We start from the raw sequence: 17636 nt of genomic DNA, 5'->3' as shown, positions 1-17636 counted from the left end.
CATGGGAACACTGAGGGTAATTACTGGAGTTCTGCACAGAGAAGTGTCAGGGCTCTGTGGGGTGACCACGTCTGAGCTGGCCTCGTGCACTGCTTATCCACACTGGGGTGGTCAGAGACACGAGTCTCTGCCTTACACACACACAGTGCACTGCAGTACTTGCAGGGTGCCTCTGGCTCCTGCAGCCACTGCCAGAGGCTGGGAGACACCTCAGCCCTGTCCTCCTCTGATATGCCCCACAGCATGAGGAATGAGCACAGGGACCTTGAGGGTTCAAGGAAACACATTGCAGAGCTGCATTCAGCTCTTGCACTTTGGACTAGAAGGTCTCTGAAGGTGCCTTCCACCTGGACTGTTCTCTGCTATTCAGGCAGATGCCCCATAGTTGTTACTCTCAGGATGAAGAGACCTGAAGACACTCAGTCCCACTGGCCTTCATGACACCCCTAGGGATAGCTGATGGCCTTTGTGCTTGTGAGGAATGTTTTAACAATTCCAATTCGTGTCCATAAATTCGTGTCCATAAAGAACAATTCTGTTTGAATCCTGTCTGCCTGGGCCCTGCACTGGCAGTTTAATTCTTGAACCACAGATGCAGTGTGTCCCAGTCTCCCCCTCATTCCAGTCAATTTATCACGTCTTCAGAAAACACTCCTTAAATTTATAAACCTGTTTGCTTTTGTTATTCCTGACTTCTAGTTCTAACAGTTACAGCCTTTTTTCCTGTCTTCTTCGAGATTAACTTAACACTGCTATAGATGTGTCTGTGAACGGCTGGGGAAGAATGTTTTAATTACTCGTGAAGCGTCAAATAAGAAAGCTGTTTGTGTTTGATGTCTGGGAGTTTCAGAACAACTGATAACAACTAGTGACTGTTATGGGATACTATGAGGATCCTTGGTATCTGGCCAGGGGGGCCAAGAGATTAAGAGGAAGGAAAAAGAAGCTGAAGGACGGTTGGGAGACAAGACCTGTGGAGAGTGTACAGAGAGTGTTCCATAAACTTGGAATAGTGCCGAGTAAGTACAAAGGGTGAGAGGAAGACTACGAGCCTTCAGCATGAAAGACCCCTAGAGACCCCCAGAGGAGACTGATGCGCATGCTCCAGTAGGAGGAACTGGACCCCGGAAGCTAATTATAATAATCTACTTTTTTAGAAGTAGTAATGAATATGTATTAGTCTAGGTGCATAAAAATCAGCTGCTTGATGTAACTGGTGTGCGTCCTGGTGGAGCGGAGACTCCCGGTGCACCCAGCGCTGTTTGCTTACCTCTATTCCTTTATATTCTTTTAATAAATCCTATTTTTTTATTTAATCCTAATTTGAATCCTGAGCCATTTATAACAACGGGATATTGGAACCGTGGTTAGAAGACCTCCGCACTCGCTTCGGAACTGAGTTCCGTCTCAATCACACCCTTACACACAGTCACACAAACAAATCCACCCAACCAAAGGGCATACTCATGAAATGATAAATCTTTGTTTGGATCTTCGCATGCAGAATTACAGGTTTAAACCAGAGGAAGGGAGAGCTCTTTGTTCTTTACTTGCCTCTTATGTTCATAATCCTGCTGGGCTCTGTACTGCTGCCGGCAAAGGGCCACAATGAAACAAGGGTGGGGGTGCCTCCTTTAGCTGTTCACAGCCTCGGGAAACAAGAGGATCACATGGGGGTCACCAAATTGTTATAAATTCTGAGTCAGTTTAGCATTATAAGACTTATTTAAGATGTATTTAAGATTTATATAAGATTTATGTGTTCTGGGCTTCAGAGGATAAGAGGGTGGTGAAGGAGAAAGGGAGAGTGAACAAGGAGGATAAGGGGAAGGTGAAGGAGAAAGGGAGAGTGAACGGGTAGGAAAACATATCTTCACCTTTCCCCTCCACAGATTGGCTCCGTAATGAAAAAAGGCAATAGGTGCAATTGAAAACAGTTTCTGAGATATGGTTTCCAAAGTATAGAGTCGACGACAGTGCTGAGTACAAATACAAGGTTAGGGTCATGACCAGAAATTTCATCGTCTCATAAGCCACTGTTACACCACACTGTACGATAACGATCTGAATTTTATTTTATTTTATTTTATTTTATTTTATTTTATTTTATTTTATTTTATTTTATTTTATTTTATTTTATTTTATTTGTTCTAAAGGAACCCGAGTTGTCTTAGAAAGGGTTTCATGTGTGGGCTGGTCTACAGTTAGAAGGACAAAGACCACTGCTGGCAGGGGAGGTGTCTGACCTCCAGACTCTGCTTTTCTTCCTGATAAAGGTCTCCAAAGAAGTTACCCTGGATGGACAGCAATAGGAGAATGATTCTCAAAACTGAAATGCAGCAAAATTCACTGTTTAAAAACAACAGGGCCTGGAAAGGATAAACAGCATAACAGAGAGCACATATGGAAAGTAACGTGCTATAAAACTCAATTTGGAAAACAGGCACAGCAGACTTGAGATTAAAGCAATCAGCATTGTGACTAGCAACTATTAAGGAGCTCTAATACTTATACCAATTTTAGTTTAACACACTCTGGTCAGATCTGCCGTTATCTCAACCCTTCGAGCCCCACGTTGGGCGCCAAAAAGACTGTCGTGGTTTAACCCAGCCAGCAGCTAAACACCACGCAGCTGTTCGCTCACCCTCCCCTCTCCCTCTCTGGGATGGGGGAGAGAAACGGGAATGTGAAGCCTGTGAGTTGAGATAAAGACTGTTTATTAAGACAGGAAAATAAGAATAACAATAATAATAACAATACTGATGATAATAGCACTACTGCTACTAATGTGGACGAAACAAGTGATGCATAGTGCAATTGCTCACCACCCGCTGACCGATGCCCAGCCTAACCCCGAGCAGTCTGGCCTCCTCCCCATGGCTAGCCACCCCTATATATTTTTTAGCATGACGTCAGAAGGTATGGAATACCCCTTTGGCCAGTTTGGGTCAGCTGTCCTGGGTCTGTACCCTCGCAGCTCTTGCTGCACCCTCAATCTGCCTGTTGTCCTTGACAGAGTGAGAAGCTGAACCACCCTTGCCTTGGTAAGGACTGCTCTGCAAGAGTTAAAACATTGGCATATCATCAGCACTCTTCTCATCCTAAGCCAAAACATAGCATTCTACCAGCTACTAGAAAGAAAATTAACTCTATCCGAAATCAAACAAGGACAAATGCTATACCTAGAGGGCACAAATTGCCTGAGATTAACTTGAGCTAAACTAGAAAGGAGAGACAGTTCATTACTAAGCAAATACTAAAACCAGCATCAGTTTCTTCAGCGTGGCTTTCAGCTCCTGGTTCCTCATGCTGTAGATAAGGGGGTTCACTGCTGGAGGCACCACTGAGTACAGAAGTGAGACCACCAGGTCCAAGGATGTGGAGGAAATAGAGGGGGGTTTCAGGTACGCAAATATGACAGTGCTGAGAAACAGGGAGACCACAGCCAGGTGAGGGAGGCACGTGGAAAAGGCTTTGTGCTGGCCCTGAGAAGAGGGAATCCTCAGCACAGCTCTGAAGATCTGAATATAGGACAGCACTATGAAAACAAAACAACCAACACCAAAGCAACCACTAACTAGAAGAACACCAACTTCTCTGAGGTAGGCATCTGAGCAGGAGAGCTTGAGGATCTGGGGGATTTCACAGAAGAACTGGTCCACAGCATTGCCTCGACAGAAGGGCAGGGAAAATGTAGTGGCTGTGTGCAGGACAGCATTGAGAAAGCCACTGCCCCAGGCAGCTGCTGCCATCTGGGCACAAGCTCTGCTGCCCACGAGGCTCCCGTAGTGCAGGGGCTTGCAGATGGCAGTGTAGCGGTCGTAGGCCATGAGGGTGAGGAGATAATACTCTGAGCCAAACAAGAAGAATAAAAAGAAGACTTGAGCAACACATCCTCGGTAGGAGATGGCCCTGGTGTCCCAGAGGGCATTGGCCATGTCTTTGGGCAGAGTGGTGGAGATGCAGCCCAGGTCGAGGAGGGCGAGGTTGAGCAGGAAGAAGTACATGGGGGTGTGGAGGCAGTGGTCGCAGGCTACAGCGGTGAGGATGAGGCCGTTGCCCAGGAGGGCAGCCAGGTAGATGCCCAGGAAGAGCGCGAAGTGCAGGAGCTGCAGCTCGCGCGTGTCTGCGAATGCCAGCAGGAGGAATTCACTCACAGAGCTGATGTTCGGCATTTGCTGACTTTGGACATAGAACCTGCAAAATGAAAGAAAATATACATGTATAGACTGTTATGAGTAAAGTCTCTGACTAATATTCCCAGTTAGAGCCTTAGATTCCCTGTTTCCAAGCGGACCTTTGTCTATCTCCTTGTCTGAAGCCCTGCTTTGTGCTTGCTGAGTTTCCTGTATACAGAAGCCACCTCTGCCCATCAGTCCCCAGTGGGACACCTCTACTCCACTGCAATGGTTAATGTCGCTGTGGAGGCACACCTTAACCAGAGGTTACATCCAGGAGGGCTGTTCGGTCCATCCCCTCGTTCCCAGCTGCTGGCTGCTTGCAGCACTCAGCTGGGGGATGGATGAACACAGAGGTTGTGCTGAAAAATCACATCCCCTGCCTGCACACCCTAAAGAACAGCTCAGAAAAGCCCTGGTGCAGTCTGTAAGCAGAGAGAAGGGAAGGGATATTCTGAGGTTCATCACTAACCTGTTTGTGTCTCAGTTCAATGTAATAGGAAGCTCAGTCACCAGTGCAAATCCAACTACCCTGTTAAAATAGAGCCTGCCCCACAGTCAGAGCACAAAGAGGCAGGCAGAGTGCAGAAAGTGCCTTCTCTTTGCAGACAGCCCCTGCACTGCCCTTCCTCTGCCCAAGCCCCTATGCTCCTCGGGCAGGCTGAGTGCAGGGACCCTGCTCTGCACCACAGCCCTGGGCAGCCCTTCCTGCTCCCCTGGCTTCTCCTTCCTCCAGGAACTGCAGCTGCATTGCCCCCCAGCCAGAGACTTACCGGGTTCATGGCTGGGAAGTGTTCTCCCCCAGTAAGCTCTGTGCATCCAGCCACTTCTGCCTGCCTTTAAGCACTCTGTCTCTGCAGGCAGTGCCCCCAGCCCTGCTGCGCTGTGCAGAGGAGCTGCTCCTGGGCACAGCTGTCTCTCTGCACCACGGCCGTCTTGCCAGCAGCTCTCTCTGTCCCACGAGCCCGGCCCAGCTCAGCAGCACAGCACCAGCCCAAGGCACTGCAATCACCCCTCTGGGGGCTTGGCTGATGAGCCCACGAACCTCAGGCACTCAGAGACAATTGAAGACATCTCTCCAGAAGTCCAAGTCAGAGGCAAGTTTCCTGCAGTGTCCCCCTGAGGGCCAGCACTGACACAGCCTCCCTTGGAGCTCGTTAGAGCAGAACCCTGGAGGCAGTGAGGACAAGGAGACAAAGGCAATGTGAAGGTGACACTGATGTGTAGGAAACCTGGACATGTGTCACCAAGCACAAGGGGCAGCCATTCACTCCCATCTCAAGGAAGGGAGATCTTTCCTTTCACAGAGTACTCAGGGCTCTTTGTGGGGCAGTAGGAGATGGGGATGTGCATGGCCAAGTACAGGAGAATGGTACGACCCCTGCCTGCTTCATGGGTTGGCGAGGAGTTAATTAGGCTCCGTTGCTTTAGTGATTAGCTGTGTCCTCATAGGCCTCAGTGGCAGAAACAACAACCATAGCCATGGACACAAATATCTCATAAGACAGATCTGTAGGAAGCTGGCCTGGTTCCTGGTGAGCAGGCAGCACTGCTCATATCACATCCCTCGTGCTGCCCAGGCCCTCCTCTTCCTGGACACTACTCCTCAGCAGGGTCCCTCCCATGTGTTGGGTTCTTCTTCCTCTGCTGCAGGACTGAGCTCTTCTCTCCTGTAAATGTTCAGAGGTTTCTCTAGACAAAATCACGCAGTTTCTCGATTTTTGCCCGTGTCCTGGTTTCAGTTAGAACAGAGCTAATTTTCTTCCTAGTAGCTGCTAGGGTGCTATGTTTTGGCTTAGGAAGAGAAGAGTGCTGATAACACAGTGATGGTTAATTGTTACAGAGCAGTGCTTACACCAAGCCAAGGACGTTTCAGCTTCTCACTCTGTCCTGCCAGGGGGCAGGCTGGGGGTGCAACAGGAGCTGGGAGGGGACAGACCCAGGACAGGTGACCCAAACTAGCCAAAGGGGTATTCCATACCATCTAATATCATGCTAAACAATATTTAGGGGTGGCTAGCTGGGGTGGGGGTCCAGGACTGCTCAGGTTTAGGCTGGGCATTGGTCAGTGGGTGGTGAGCAATTGCATTGTGCATCACTTGTTTGTACACATTATTAGTAGTAGTACTATTATCATCATTGTTATTACAGAATCACACAGAATCACAGAATTTCTAGGTTGGAAGAGACCTCAAGATCATCGAGTACAACCTCTGACCTAACACTAACAGTCCCCACTAAACCATATCCCTAAGCTCTACATCTAAACGTCTTTTAAAGACTTCCGGGGATGGTGACTCCACCACTTCCCTGGGCAGCCTGTTCCAATGTCTAACAACCCTTTCGGTAAAGAAGTTCTTCCTAAGATCCAACCTAAAACTCCCCTGGAGCAACTTTAGACCATTCCCCCTCGTCCTGTCACCAGGCACATGGGAGAACAGACCAACCCCCACCTCGCTACAGCCTCCTTTAAGGTATCTGTAGAGAGTGATAAGGTCGCCCCTGAGCCTCCTCTTCTCCAGGCTGAACAAGCCCAGCTCCTTCAGCCGCTCCTCATAGGACTTGCTCTCCAGGCCCCTCACCAGCTTCGTCGCCATTCTTTGGACCCGCTCTAGCACCTCCATGTCCTTCTTGTAGCGAGGGGCCCAACACTGAACACAGTACTCGAGGTGCGGCCTCACCAGAGCGGAGTACAGGGGGACGATCACCTCCCTAGCCCTGCTGGTCACAGTGTTTCTGATACAAGCCAGGATGCCGTTGGCCTTCTTGGCCACCTGAGCACACTGCTGGCTCATATTCAGCCGACTGTCCACCATCGCTCCCAGGTCCTTCTCTGCCTGGCAGCTCTCCAACCACTCATCTCCCAGCCTGTAGCTCTGCTTGGGGTTATTGCGCCCCAGGTGCAGGACCCGGCACTTGGCCTTGTTGAAATTCATGCAGTTGACCTCAGCCCATTGGTGCAGCCTATCCAGATCCTCCTGCAGAGCCTTCCTACCCTCGAGCAGATTGACACACGCGCATAGCTTGGTGTCATCTGCAAACTTACTGAGGGTGCACTCAACGCCCTCGTCCAGATCATTGATGAAGATGTTAAAGAGGACCGGCCCCAGCACGGAGCCCTGGGGAACGCCACTAGTGACTGGCCTCCAACTGGACTTGACTCCATTTACCATGACTCTTTGGGCCCGGCTATCCAGCCAGTTTCTAACCCAACGAAGCGTGCGCCAGTCCAAGCCAAGAGCAGCCAGTTTCTTGAGGAGAATGCCGTGGGAAATGGTGTCAAACCTTGCTGAAGTCAAGGTAGACCACATCCACAGCCTTTCCCTCATCCACCCAAGGGCAGTGCTGAGGATTCCCTCTGAGCAGGGCCAGCACAAAGCCTTTTCCACATGCCTCCCTCACTTGGCTGTGGTCTCCCTGTTTGTCACCACTGGAATATTTTCCTACCTGAAGCCCCCCTCCCTTTCCTCACCATCCCTGGACCTGGTGGTGGCATTTCTGTACTCGGTGGTGCCTCCAGCCCTGAACCCCCCTCATCTGCAGCATGAGGAACCAGGATCTCAAGGATGCAGTAAGGAAACTCTTTCCATACATGCTTCTTAAGCATCCATGATGTGTTCAGAAGATGTATTCTTAATACTATGCAAATTTTTTGATTCATACTATATCATATCATTTTTATTGTTACTAATGCTATCATGACATTATAATTAATAATAATCCTAAAATAAATAAAAGGGTATTTGGAAAAATGACACAACATTTTTTAAATTATTTTTCTCTGTAAATATTTTAACAATATTTTATTTTGTTTTTAATAATCTCATTCTTAGCATTCTGAAAGTTACATCTTGTGTTAGGTTTGACCACATCATCTAATGCACATACAGAAGCAGGCTTCCTTGGTAGTTAAAGACAATAAAGAACGCAGCGGAAATTCATTGGTCTCAGTTTCCTTCTCTTCCCATCTCCTCTGGAGCTGGGGGAGCAGTCTTAGCATCAAGGAGGGGCTCAGGGCCAAGAGCCCAGCTGACACATGCAGGAGCAGCCCCGGTGGCCCTCAGGGCTGCCCCTCACTGCCCTCTGGGCTCTGCCTCTCTGCTGCCTTCAGGCTGGGGCTGCTGCTTCCCTGGAGCCATGGCCATGGCCAGCAGCAGGACGTGGTCTTGTAAGGAGTGGAACCTGAGCATGAAATAAACGGTATGGAATAAGGGGTGGATGGATACCCTGGTTTCAGTTAGGACAGAGGTAATTTTCTTTCTAGTAGCTGGTAGGGTGCTATGTTTTGGCTTAGGATGAGAAGAGTGCTGGTAAGACACTGATGTTTACTTGTTGCAGAGCAGTGCTTACACCAAGCCAAGGATGTTTCAGCTTCTCACTCTGCCCTGCCAACGGGCAGGCTGGGGGTGCAGCAGGAGCTGGGAGGGGACAGATGCAGGACAGCTGACCCAAACTGGCCAAAGGGGTATTCCATACCACCTGACATCATGCTAAACAATAGATAGGGGTGGCTAGCCATGGGGAGGAGGGCTGGACTGCTCGGGGTTAGGCTGGGCATCGGTCAGAGGGTGGTGAACAATTGCATTGTGCATCACTTGTTTGTACACATTATTAGTAGTAGTACTATTATCATCATTACTGTTATTACTGTAATTTTTATTATTATTTTCCTGTCTTAATAAACTGTCTTTATCTCAACTCACAGGCTTCACTTTCCCATTTCTCTCCCCCATCCCAGAGAGGGAGGGGGGAGGATGAGTGAATGATTGTGTGGTGTTTAGCTGCAGTTGGATTAAACCACAACACCTGGACATGAGAGTTTTGATCTTTGGGGGTGGTAAGAGGAGCATGGGCAGCAGAAAATAATGATTTCATAGAGGGAAGCGGCATCATGTAATGTAGATCATGCGGTGGATCTGGATTTGGACTGGCGCACGCTTCGTTGGGTTAGAAACTGGCTAGATAGCCGGGCCCAAAGAGTTGTGGTGAATGGAGCCAAGTCCAGTTGGAGGCCAGTCACTAGTGGCGTCCCCCAGGGCTCGGTGCTGGGGCCGGTCCTCTTTAACATCTTCATCAATGATCTGGATGATGGCATTGAGTGCACCCTCAGTAAGTTTGCAGATGACACCAAGCTAGGTGCGTGTGTCAATCTGCTCGAGGGTAGGAAGGCTCTGCAGGAGGATCTGGATAGGCTGCACCGATGGGCTGAGGTCAACTGTATGAAGTTCAACAAGGCCAAGTGCCGGGTCCTGCACCTGGGGCGCAATAACCCCAAGCAGAGCTACAGGCTGGGAGATGAGTGGTTGGAGAGCTGCCAGGCAGAGAAGGACCTGGGAGTGATGGTGGACAGTCGGCTGAATATGAGCCAGCAGTGTGCTCAGGTGGCCAAGAAGGCCAACGGCATCCTGGCTTGTATCAGAAACACTGTGACCAGCAGGGCTAGGGAGGTGATCGTCCCCCTGTACTCCGCTCTGGTGAGGCCGCACCTCTAGTACTGTGTTCAGTTTTGGGCCCCTCGCTACAAGAAGGACATGGAGGTGCTTGAGCGGGTCCAAAGAATGGCGACGAAGCTGGTGAGGGGCCTGGAGAGCAAGTCCTATGAGGAGCGGCTGAAGGAGCTTGGCTTGTTCAGCCTAGAGAAGAGGAGGCTCAGGGGTGACCTTATTGCTCTGTATAAGTACATTAAAGGAGGCTGTAGAGAGGTGGGGGTTGGCCTGTTCTCCCATGTGCCTGGTGACAGGACGAGGGGGAATGGGCTAAAGTTGCGCCAGGGGAGTTTTAGGATAGATGTTAGGAAGAATTTCTTTACTGAAAGGGTTGTGAGGCACTGGAACGGGCTGCCCAGGGAGGTGGTGGAGTCACCATCCCTGGAAGTCTTCAAAAGACGTTTAGATGTAGAGCTTAGGGATATGGTTTAGTGGGGACTGTTAGTGTTAGGTTAGAGGTTGGACTCGATGATCTTGAGGTCTCTTCCAACCTAGAAATTCTGTGATTCTGTGATTCTGTGGTAACACTGACTTGTACAGTCATATATGGCCCTAACACTATTTTAACCAGTAGTTTTAATCCTTAAATCTAAATGCTCCTCCAACACTCTGACAGGAATCCACTTCTGTAATGCTTGAACACAAAGTATCCCTTGAAGCAAAGCTCAGCGTATAGCCCCTTTCCCTTACTTTTACTCTCTTGCTCATCCTAATCCCTTCCCTTAACATTAGTATTAAAATGCTCTATTTAAGCCTCGGCTTCTAGGCAGATGTAAAAATGAACTAAACCACAGAGCCTGCCCATACCCTAAACACAGAAGAACACCAAACCGTCCCATTAAAAGTTTGTTTACTCTCTAACCCAGAAGGTTGTGCTTTATTCCTTTGGGAACTAGAAAGCAGTCAGCTATGCCTGAGGATCTCCTGCCCCAGCAGCAGGAATGTGACTGTGGCAGTGACTGTGAGGTCACTTCTGTCTCTGCACTTGATAGGGCAGCAGCAGGAATGTGTCACAGAAAGGGACTGTGAGGTCACTTGTGTCTGGAGGTGGCAGGTCAGCCTTGCCTTCTCCCTGAGAGCTGCACTGTTGGGCTGACATCTGGCAGTGGCCCTGTTAGGCCAGCAGAAGGCACCTGCTTGGCATGCTGACTGGGGGATCCCCTCTGCCTACACACCCAGGAGGACCCAGGCAGAAAGAAGGCCCCCAGATGGGTTGTCCTGGCCCTTCTGCTTGAGTCCATGACTAGACAACAGCAGGCTCAAGTCTTGTCTGTGTCTAGCCAAGAAGCTGCAAGGCCAGCAGCAGGCCCCTGGCTTGGAAGCTGCTGCTGAGGTGACTTGTGTCTGGTTGGCTGAGAGGCCTCGAGGAGCCTGCTGGGTTGGGATGCCTACTTCAGGAGTGGTTTCCACCCTGATGGAGCTTCCTTTGGCAGTAGGAAAGAGCAGGAGAGAAAAACTTGCCACAAAGTGTGCCCTGAAAGGTTGGTGCTGGCCTTGAGGAGGAAGAAATGATCCTCAAAGGGTCGTGCTGTAGTGCCAGAGGTCACCCTCTGATCAGACCCTGGCTTTGTGTTTCAAGGAACAGCTGGTGAGGGTTGACGAGACATGGGAAAAAGCAAGGGATGAGAGCAAAGTGTTGAACAGAGATGGGTGTCTGTAGACTTCAAGGAAATAGGACAAATTGTGGGATAGCCTAGGAAAAGCTACAGAGGAGAAGGCAGAGGGTGCTGGCAAGAATGGAAGGTCCCAACAGCCCTGTCACCTTGGCTAGAGCTCAGGAGGAGAGATGTTATAGTCGTTGCAGTGGGGCCTCATTGATTCCTTTCAACCCTGTGCAGCACCTCAGAGGTGTTATACCAGTGTTCCTCTCATTGCATCACCCTGACCACCACATCCCACTGACCCCAGGAACAACCTTCAGCCAGATGTGGGGATGCCGGATCTCCTCTCACAGTTCTAGGGGTCAGGCCTTGGCTCTTCTTCTTCACCAAAACGAACCAAGATTTTTCTCAGCACTTTTGTTTGCCTGTCTGTAACCATGGCCTCCAATTAGCTGCCCTAACAAGTCCCTGGGGGGGCTTTGTTAGTAACAGCCCTCAGTGGGGCCCATTCATACTCCAAGTCACTTCAGCTTTTCCTCCTGACTTTACTTGCTCAAGCGGTTGCATCATTCTCCTCTCAGTACCTGAGCTTCATAGACTCAGCACCAAAATACACCATGGAACTCATTAAAATGCAGAAAGTCCTAACATCTCTTCCATATTATTCTTCAAGCCTTCACGCCTTGCGCAGCTAATTGCAGAGCTTGCAAGATGTAATTAAGGAAGAAGATTTCAAAGAGCAACCAATACAAATAATTTCTTGTTTCAAAGGCTGAATTTTGCAGCATTTCAGTTTTGAGAATCATTCTCCTGTTGCTATTGATCCAGGGTGACTTCTTTGGAGACATTCATTGGGAGGAAGAGCAGAGTGTGCTGGTCTGACACCTCCACTGCCAGCAGTGGTCTTTGTCCCTGTAACTGCAGCCCAGCCCACATATGAAACCCTTTCTAAGATAGGTCAGGGGTGCCTTCAGATAAAATAAAATAAATAAAATAAAATAAAATAAAATAAAATAAAATAAAATAAAATAAAATAAAATAAAATAAAATAAAATAAAATAAAATAAAATAAAATAAGATTGAAATGACCATTGGATCCTGAGAAATTCAGCCTGAATCTCAGTACACACCTGGACATTCATGGACTCTCTTAGATCATCTGTGGAAATCTCAGGGTGAAAAATAAAGAAAATATATCTTTATTGGCTGTAGCTGTACCCATGAACCTGGCCTCATTGGGGAAATTGTCCCCTTCCAGACACAGAAACCTACATTGGGTAGAGTGAAAACACCTGCCCTGTCAATAGAGTAGGGCAAAGTCCTACTTCCTGTGCTATAGATGCAGAAGGCAAAAAGAATTGCATTGTGCCTGACACTACTCTGGGACGTGTAACCCAAGTCAGGCAACTTTACCTTAGTGCTGACAATTCCATCACTAAGGCATGCTCCAAAGCTCTACATCTACACCTTGGATCTCCAGTCAATGACCCAGCTCATGGATGGCAATCAGGGAGTCTCGGTTAGCGCGATGCTGCCTCAGGTGTGCCACCATGGTAGCCCTTGGCACCTGCTGTTCTTCAGCCCTCCGCAAACCCCCAACAGAAGGATTCTGTGGAAGGCCAAGCAAGGTAGACAACTGTTTCATGTCCTTTGTCTCCAAGGCAGCTATGCCAAAGCTCCACCCGTGCTGCCCTCTTGGAACTTTGAGGTACCCTCTTCTGAGACAGTCTATGCTGAGGATGCACATAGCCTCTGGGCCAGTCCCAATGGGGTGCTTTTCCATTCCTTCCCAGTTAGACTCACTTCAGCCTCCAGTAGAGTTAACTTCTGGGATCCCCCTGTCACTCCAGAAATACAGATTTGTTCCGCCTCTTTCTAGCTTGATGGTATTAGCGTACTCTGTGCACCGGTGTGCAGTAGAGCCTAATACATTTGCGGGTCTGAAGTGCCAGGCCATTATATATACATAGTCCAGTAAACCCGATTGTCCAGGAACACTAGATTGTCCAGCAGCCCTCAGAGGTGGGGCCCAGCAGAGACAAGGAGTCAAGGCAGTTGGGTGGGGGAGGCCAGCAGAAGCAGCCCAAGGGGTGGTGCTGCTTGTGACGACACGTTTGTGGCAGCAGCCTGAGTGGGCAGCAGCTGTGCGCAGGCGAGGGGAGGCCAGGAAGCGCATGCCAAGAGCGCTGCTGCCAGCAGAGCCAAGGCAGGGGCCGAGCCCAAGGGCAGAGGCAGGCCCAGGGCAGGGGGTTGCAAGGGCCATGCTGAGCTCCCTGCCCCTGCAGCAGCCGCCCTGGCCCTCGGCCTCCTCTCCTTCGCGTCTGCAGCTCTGGGCTCCCTTGGCGCAGCCCTTGCTCTGCAGCACCAAGCCCTGCTGGGAGCCCTCCCCTGCATGCTGCCACCGCTCCCTGACACTGCTGTTGCCATCTGCCGGGCACTGCCCAGCCCAGCCCAGCCCCTGCCCACCTGTCCCCACCTCCCTGCCTCCTCCCCAGCGCAGCGCCCCAGGCTGGGCTGGCCCCAGGGCAGTGCCCACCGCTGGCTGCTGCAGGGCTCTGGGCACGGCCACCACAGCCCCAGCCCCTCAAAGGCACTGCAGCTGCTGACACAAAGGTGGATCTGGGCCTCCACATTAGTCCCCATGCTGGGGCCAGACCCACTTCAGGAGATGGAGGTCCATGAAGCTGCAGGAGCCCTACTCTCTTGCCTGCCAGATCCCCAGCACACAGTGCCTGTGCCCCGCAGGGCCAGCCCCGCTCCCCAAGCCAGCACAAGAGGCCTGGCCCAGCCACAGAGCAGCTCCAGATTCTCCTCCAGCATGCCATTGGCCATCAGACCCAGGACACTCCCAGGCCTGTCAATGCCAATTATTGTTTGCTGGCCATGGGCAACCCAAGAAGGGAGCTCCCAGTCCAGCACTACACTGAGCACTCTGAAATTCTGATCCATAGTGAAGCCCAGTAAAGTAGGGTTCCGTTCATGCATCAGTTCCTTGGGTATATTCCTACCACCAGCTTTGGGAGAGCTGTGCAAGGAAAGAGATGCCACTGTAAAGACAACAAGACTGTCACCAAGGTACATGCGATCTCAAGGCTTAATTGAATGCAAGAGCATAAGAGAACAATGTGGAAGCCAAAAGAGAGCAGCAGTGACAAGGCCACGTCCTGCTGCTGGCCATGGCCATGGCTCCAGGGAAGCAGCAGCCCCGACCCGAAGGCAGCAGAGAGGCAGAGCCCAGGGGGCAGGGAGGGGCAGCCCCGAGGGCCACCGGGGCTGCTCCTGCATGTGGCAGCTGGGCTCTTGGCCCTGAGCCCCTCCTGCGTACTGGGGCTGCTCCCCCAGCTTCAGAGGAGATGGGAAGAGAGGGAAACTGAGATGAATGATATTCTGAGGGATTTGTTATTGTCTTTACGTATGCATTAAGCTTGCTTCTTTAGCTATATTAGATGACTGGATAAAAGAAAAAAAAAAATACAGGATGTTAAAAACACATTTATTTAAATCAAACCGAAGAAACTTACATTAATTTAAAAAGAAATTAACAAAACATTTTCCCAATAAATTCTTTAATAATCTGGGAAATGAAAGGCATTACTGACTCTGAAGAAACATGTATTAAAACAGTTTCCTCATTGCATAATTAAGCTCCTTGTTCCTCATGCTGTAGATGAGGGGGTTCATTGCTGGAGGTACCACTGAGTACAGAAATGACACCACTAGGTCCAGGGATGGGGAAGAGATGGAGGGACGTTTCAGGTGGGCAAATATGATAGTGATGACAAACAGGGAGACCACAGCCAGGTGAGGGATGCACGTGGAAAAGGCTTTGTGCTGGCCCTGATCAGAGGGCATCCTCAGCACTGCCCTGAAGATCTGAACATAAGACAACACAATGAAAACAAAACAACCAGTGGTTAAACAGGTAGTAAACATGAGAAGCCGATGGTCCCTGAGGTGGACAGATGAGCAGAAGAGCTTGAGGATGTGGGGGATTTCACAGAAGAACTGGTTCACAGCATTGCCTTGGCAGAGGGGCAGGGAAAATGTGTTGGCCGTTTGCAGGACAGCATTGAGAAAGCCACTGCCCCAGGCAGCTGCTGCCATCTGGGCACAAGCTCTGCTGCCCAGGAGGCTCCCATAGTGCAGGGGCTTGCAGATGGCAACATAGCGGTCGTAGGCCATGACAGTGAGAAGGGAATACTCCGCTCCAATGAAGAAGAATAAAAAGAGTACTTGGGCAACACATCCTTGATAGGAGATGGCCCTGGTGTCCCAGAGGTCATTGGCCATGGCTTTGGGCAGAGTGGTGGAGATGCAGCCCAGGTCGAGGAGGGCGAGGTTGAGCAGGAAGAAGTACATGGGGGTGTGGAGACGGTGGTCGCAGGCTATGGCGCTGAGGATGAGGCCGTTGCCCAGGAGGGCAGCCAGGTAGATGCCCAGGAAGAGCGCGAAGTGCAGGAGCTGCAGCTCGCGCGTGTCTGCGAATGCCAGCAGGAGGAACTCGCTCACAGAGCTGACGTTACACATTTTCTGGTTCTGTGCGTTGGTCCTGTCTAAGGAGGAAAAATACTGTAAGGAAATACAACAGAATTATCCTATTATAAGGCCTAATTCAAGCACATTTTTGGCAAGTCCCTTTCATGAATTCTGCCCAATCCTTCCTGAGGGTGTCCCTGGGAGCAGAGGATTCTGCTTTGGTAATGCAGGAGGTATTCCTACTCTACAGTAACAGATAAAGAGGGACATAGGGTAATGCCAGATTGAATTCTTTCCTGATATGTGATTATCCACAGTTTTGCTCCCAATTCTCCTGAGAGGAAGCAGGGTTGTAGGATTTTTTTTTCTCTATATTTTCCTTCCTGCTACACTCCAGGTGAAACCTGGATCTTCATAGAAAGGGACGCCCCCTTTAGTCCATAATGTAATTCAGAGGGGAAAGACAGTCTGTCCACCAAGTCTGGTTTCCTCTGGCATCTCTTTGAACGGTATGCCAATGACATTCACATCCTTACCTGAAAAGAACCAGGACACGGCTGAGAGCAGAGGAATCCAGGATCAAAGTGCATATCTGCACACCCCTCACCCTGTCCCCGTACTCCCTTTCCCCCAAGCACACCAAGGGCTCACCGCAAAAGGCATGTGAAACCCCCATCCCCAGACAGCCTGCAAACAAGACCAGCAGCAGCACGGCCAGCTGGAGAAGCCAGCAGGAATGCCAGCGTGCTGCTGCCAGGGGAGGCAAGGCCAGGGAGGGACAGACGGACACTCAGCAGACCCTCCTGTGCTGCAGCTCTGCCTGCAGAGGAGGCAGCTCCTGCTGGGGACAGCGGGGGCTTGAGGGCAGAGGCTGTGCTGGTAAGAGAGGAGAGCAGGGGGTGTCCCAGGGAAGGCTCCTGCCCTGCAGGGGATGGCAGCGAGGTGCCTGAGCCCTCCCTCGCACAGCATTTGTGGCAGCAGCTCCCTCTCCCTGGCTGCCCTGCCCATATCTCTACTGCCTTCCTATGTCCCTGCTGGAAACAGGATCTCTGTCCCCATGTATCTTCCATGTCCTTGCTTACAAACCCCATACGAGAAACTGTGTGCTCCCTGAGTACAGTACATCACAGGGGTTGCAGCTCCTGAAGACCTGATAAGCCCTGAGGAGACAAAAAATGTTGTTGTTTCAGTTTTTAGGCTGAGGAGCCTGAAGGGATTTGATCACGTTAATTGCTGCCATATTGATCTCTCCCTGCAATACTCTTGGAGTCTCAGTCTCCTGTACAATCCACAGAATACATTGTCATGAACCCTGCCTCCCCTCCACACCAAGAATCTGAAAGCACGAAATCCAAGAAAGTCTTCCATTTCAGATAAACCAAGCCTCGGTCTTCTTGTTAAAATGCCCCCTCAGAAATACCATTCCCTAAAACATCTTTTATGCCACATTACAGGTAGAACAAGACCCATCCTGACTGACGCTATCAGCTATCAGATGTGCGAGCTGTAGAAGACCCCTCTGGCAACCCCACCTGCATGGCCCTGCTGCCAGAGCCTCACGGTGTCAGGAGCCTGCAGATGTGTCCTGCCACACGCTGCCCTCTGTTGTTGTGCTCCTCAGTGCCTCCAAGCCCTCTCTCCTTCTGTCCTCTCTGTGTGCCAGCTGCGGTCAGAGCCCCCAGCCCTGCTGCGCTGTGCAGAGGAGCTGCTCCTGGGCACAGCTGTCTCTCTGCAGCGCTTGCCAGGAGCTCCCCTTGGGCCCAGGAGCCCGGCCCAGCTCAGCAGCACAGCACCCGACCATGGCATCGCTTGCTCTGTGCCCTTGGGCTCCCTCGAGGTGTCCCCAAGGCCTCAGGGCTGACAGCTCCCCAAGGCAGCAGGGTCTCTGCTGGGGT

At 50.6% G+C, this 17636-nt stretch overlaps 1 protein-coding gene across 1 annotated transcript; it reads right to left on the bottom strand.

The window, feature by feature from the left end:
- Positions 1 to 3091: 3091 nt before the first annotated feature.
- LOC119714751 (olfactory receptor 14C36-like) lies at positions 3092 to 4175 on the bottom strand. Its single transcript, XM_072032366.1, has one exon. It carries the CDS (start codon positions 4173 to 4175, stop codon positions 3246 to 3248), a length of 930 nt encoding a protein of 309 aa, XP_071888467.1. The 3' UTR covers positions 3092 to 3245.
- Between the last annotated feature and the right edge of the window lie 13461 nt (positions 4176 to 17636).

Source organism: Anas platyrhynchos, chromosome 39 (assembly GCF_047663525.1).
Source record: "Anas platyrhynchos isolate ZD024472 breed Pekin duck chromosome 39, IASCAAS_PekinDuck_T2T, whole genome shotgun sequence".
Classification (NCBI taxonomy): Eukaryota; Metazoa; Chordata; class Aves; order Anseriformes; family Anatidae; genus Anas; species Anas platyrhynchos.
This window is presented reverse-complemented; position numbering and strand designations above follow the sequence as displayed.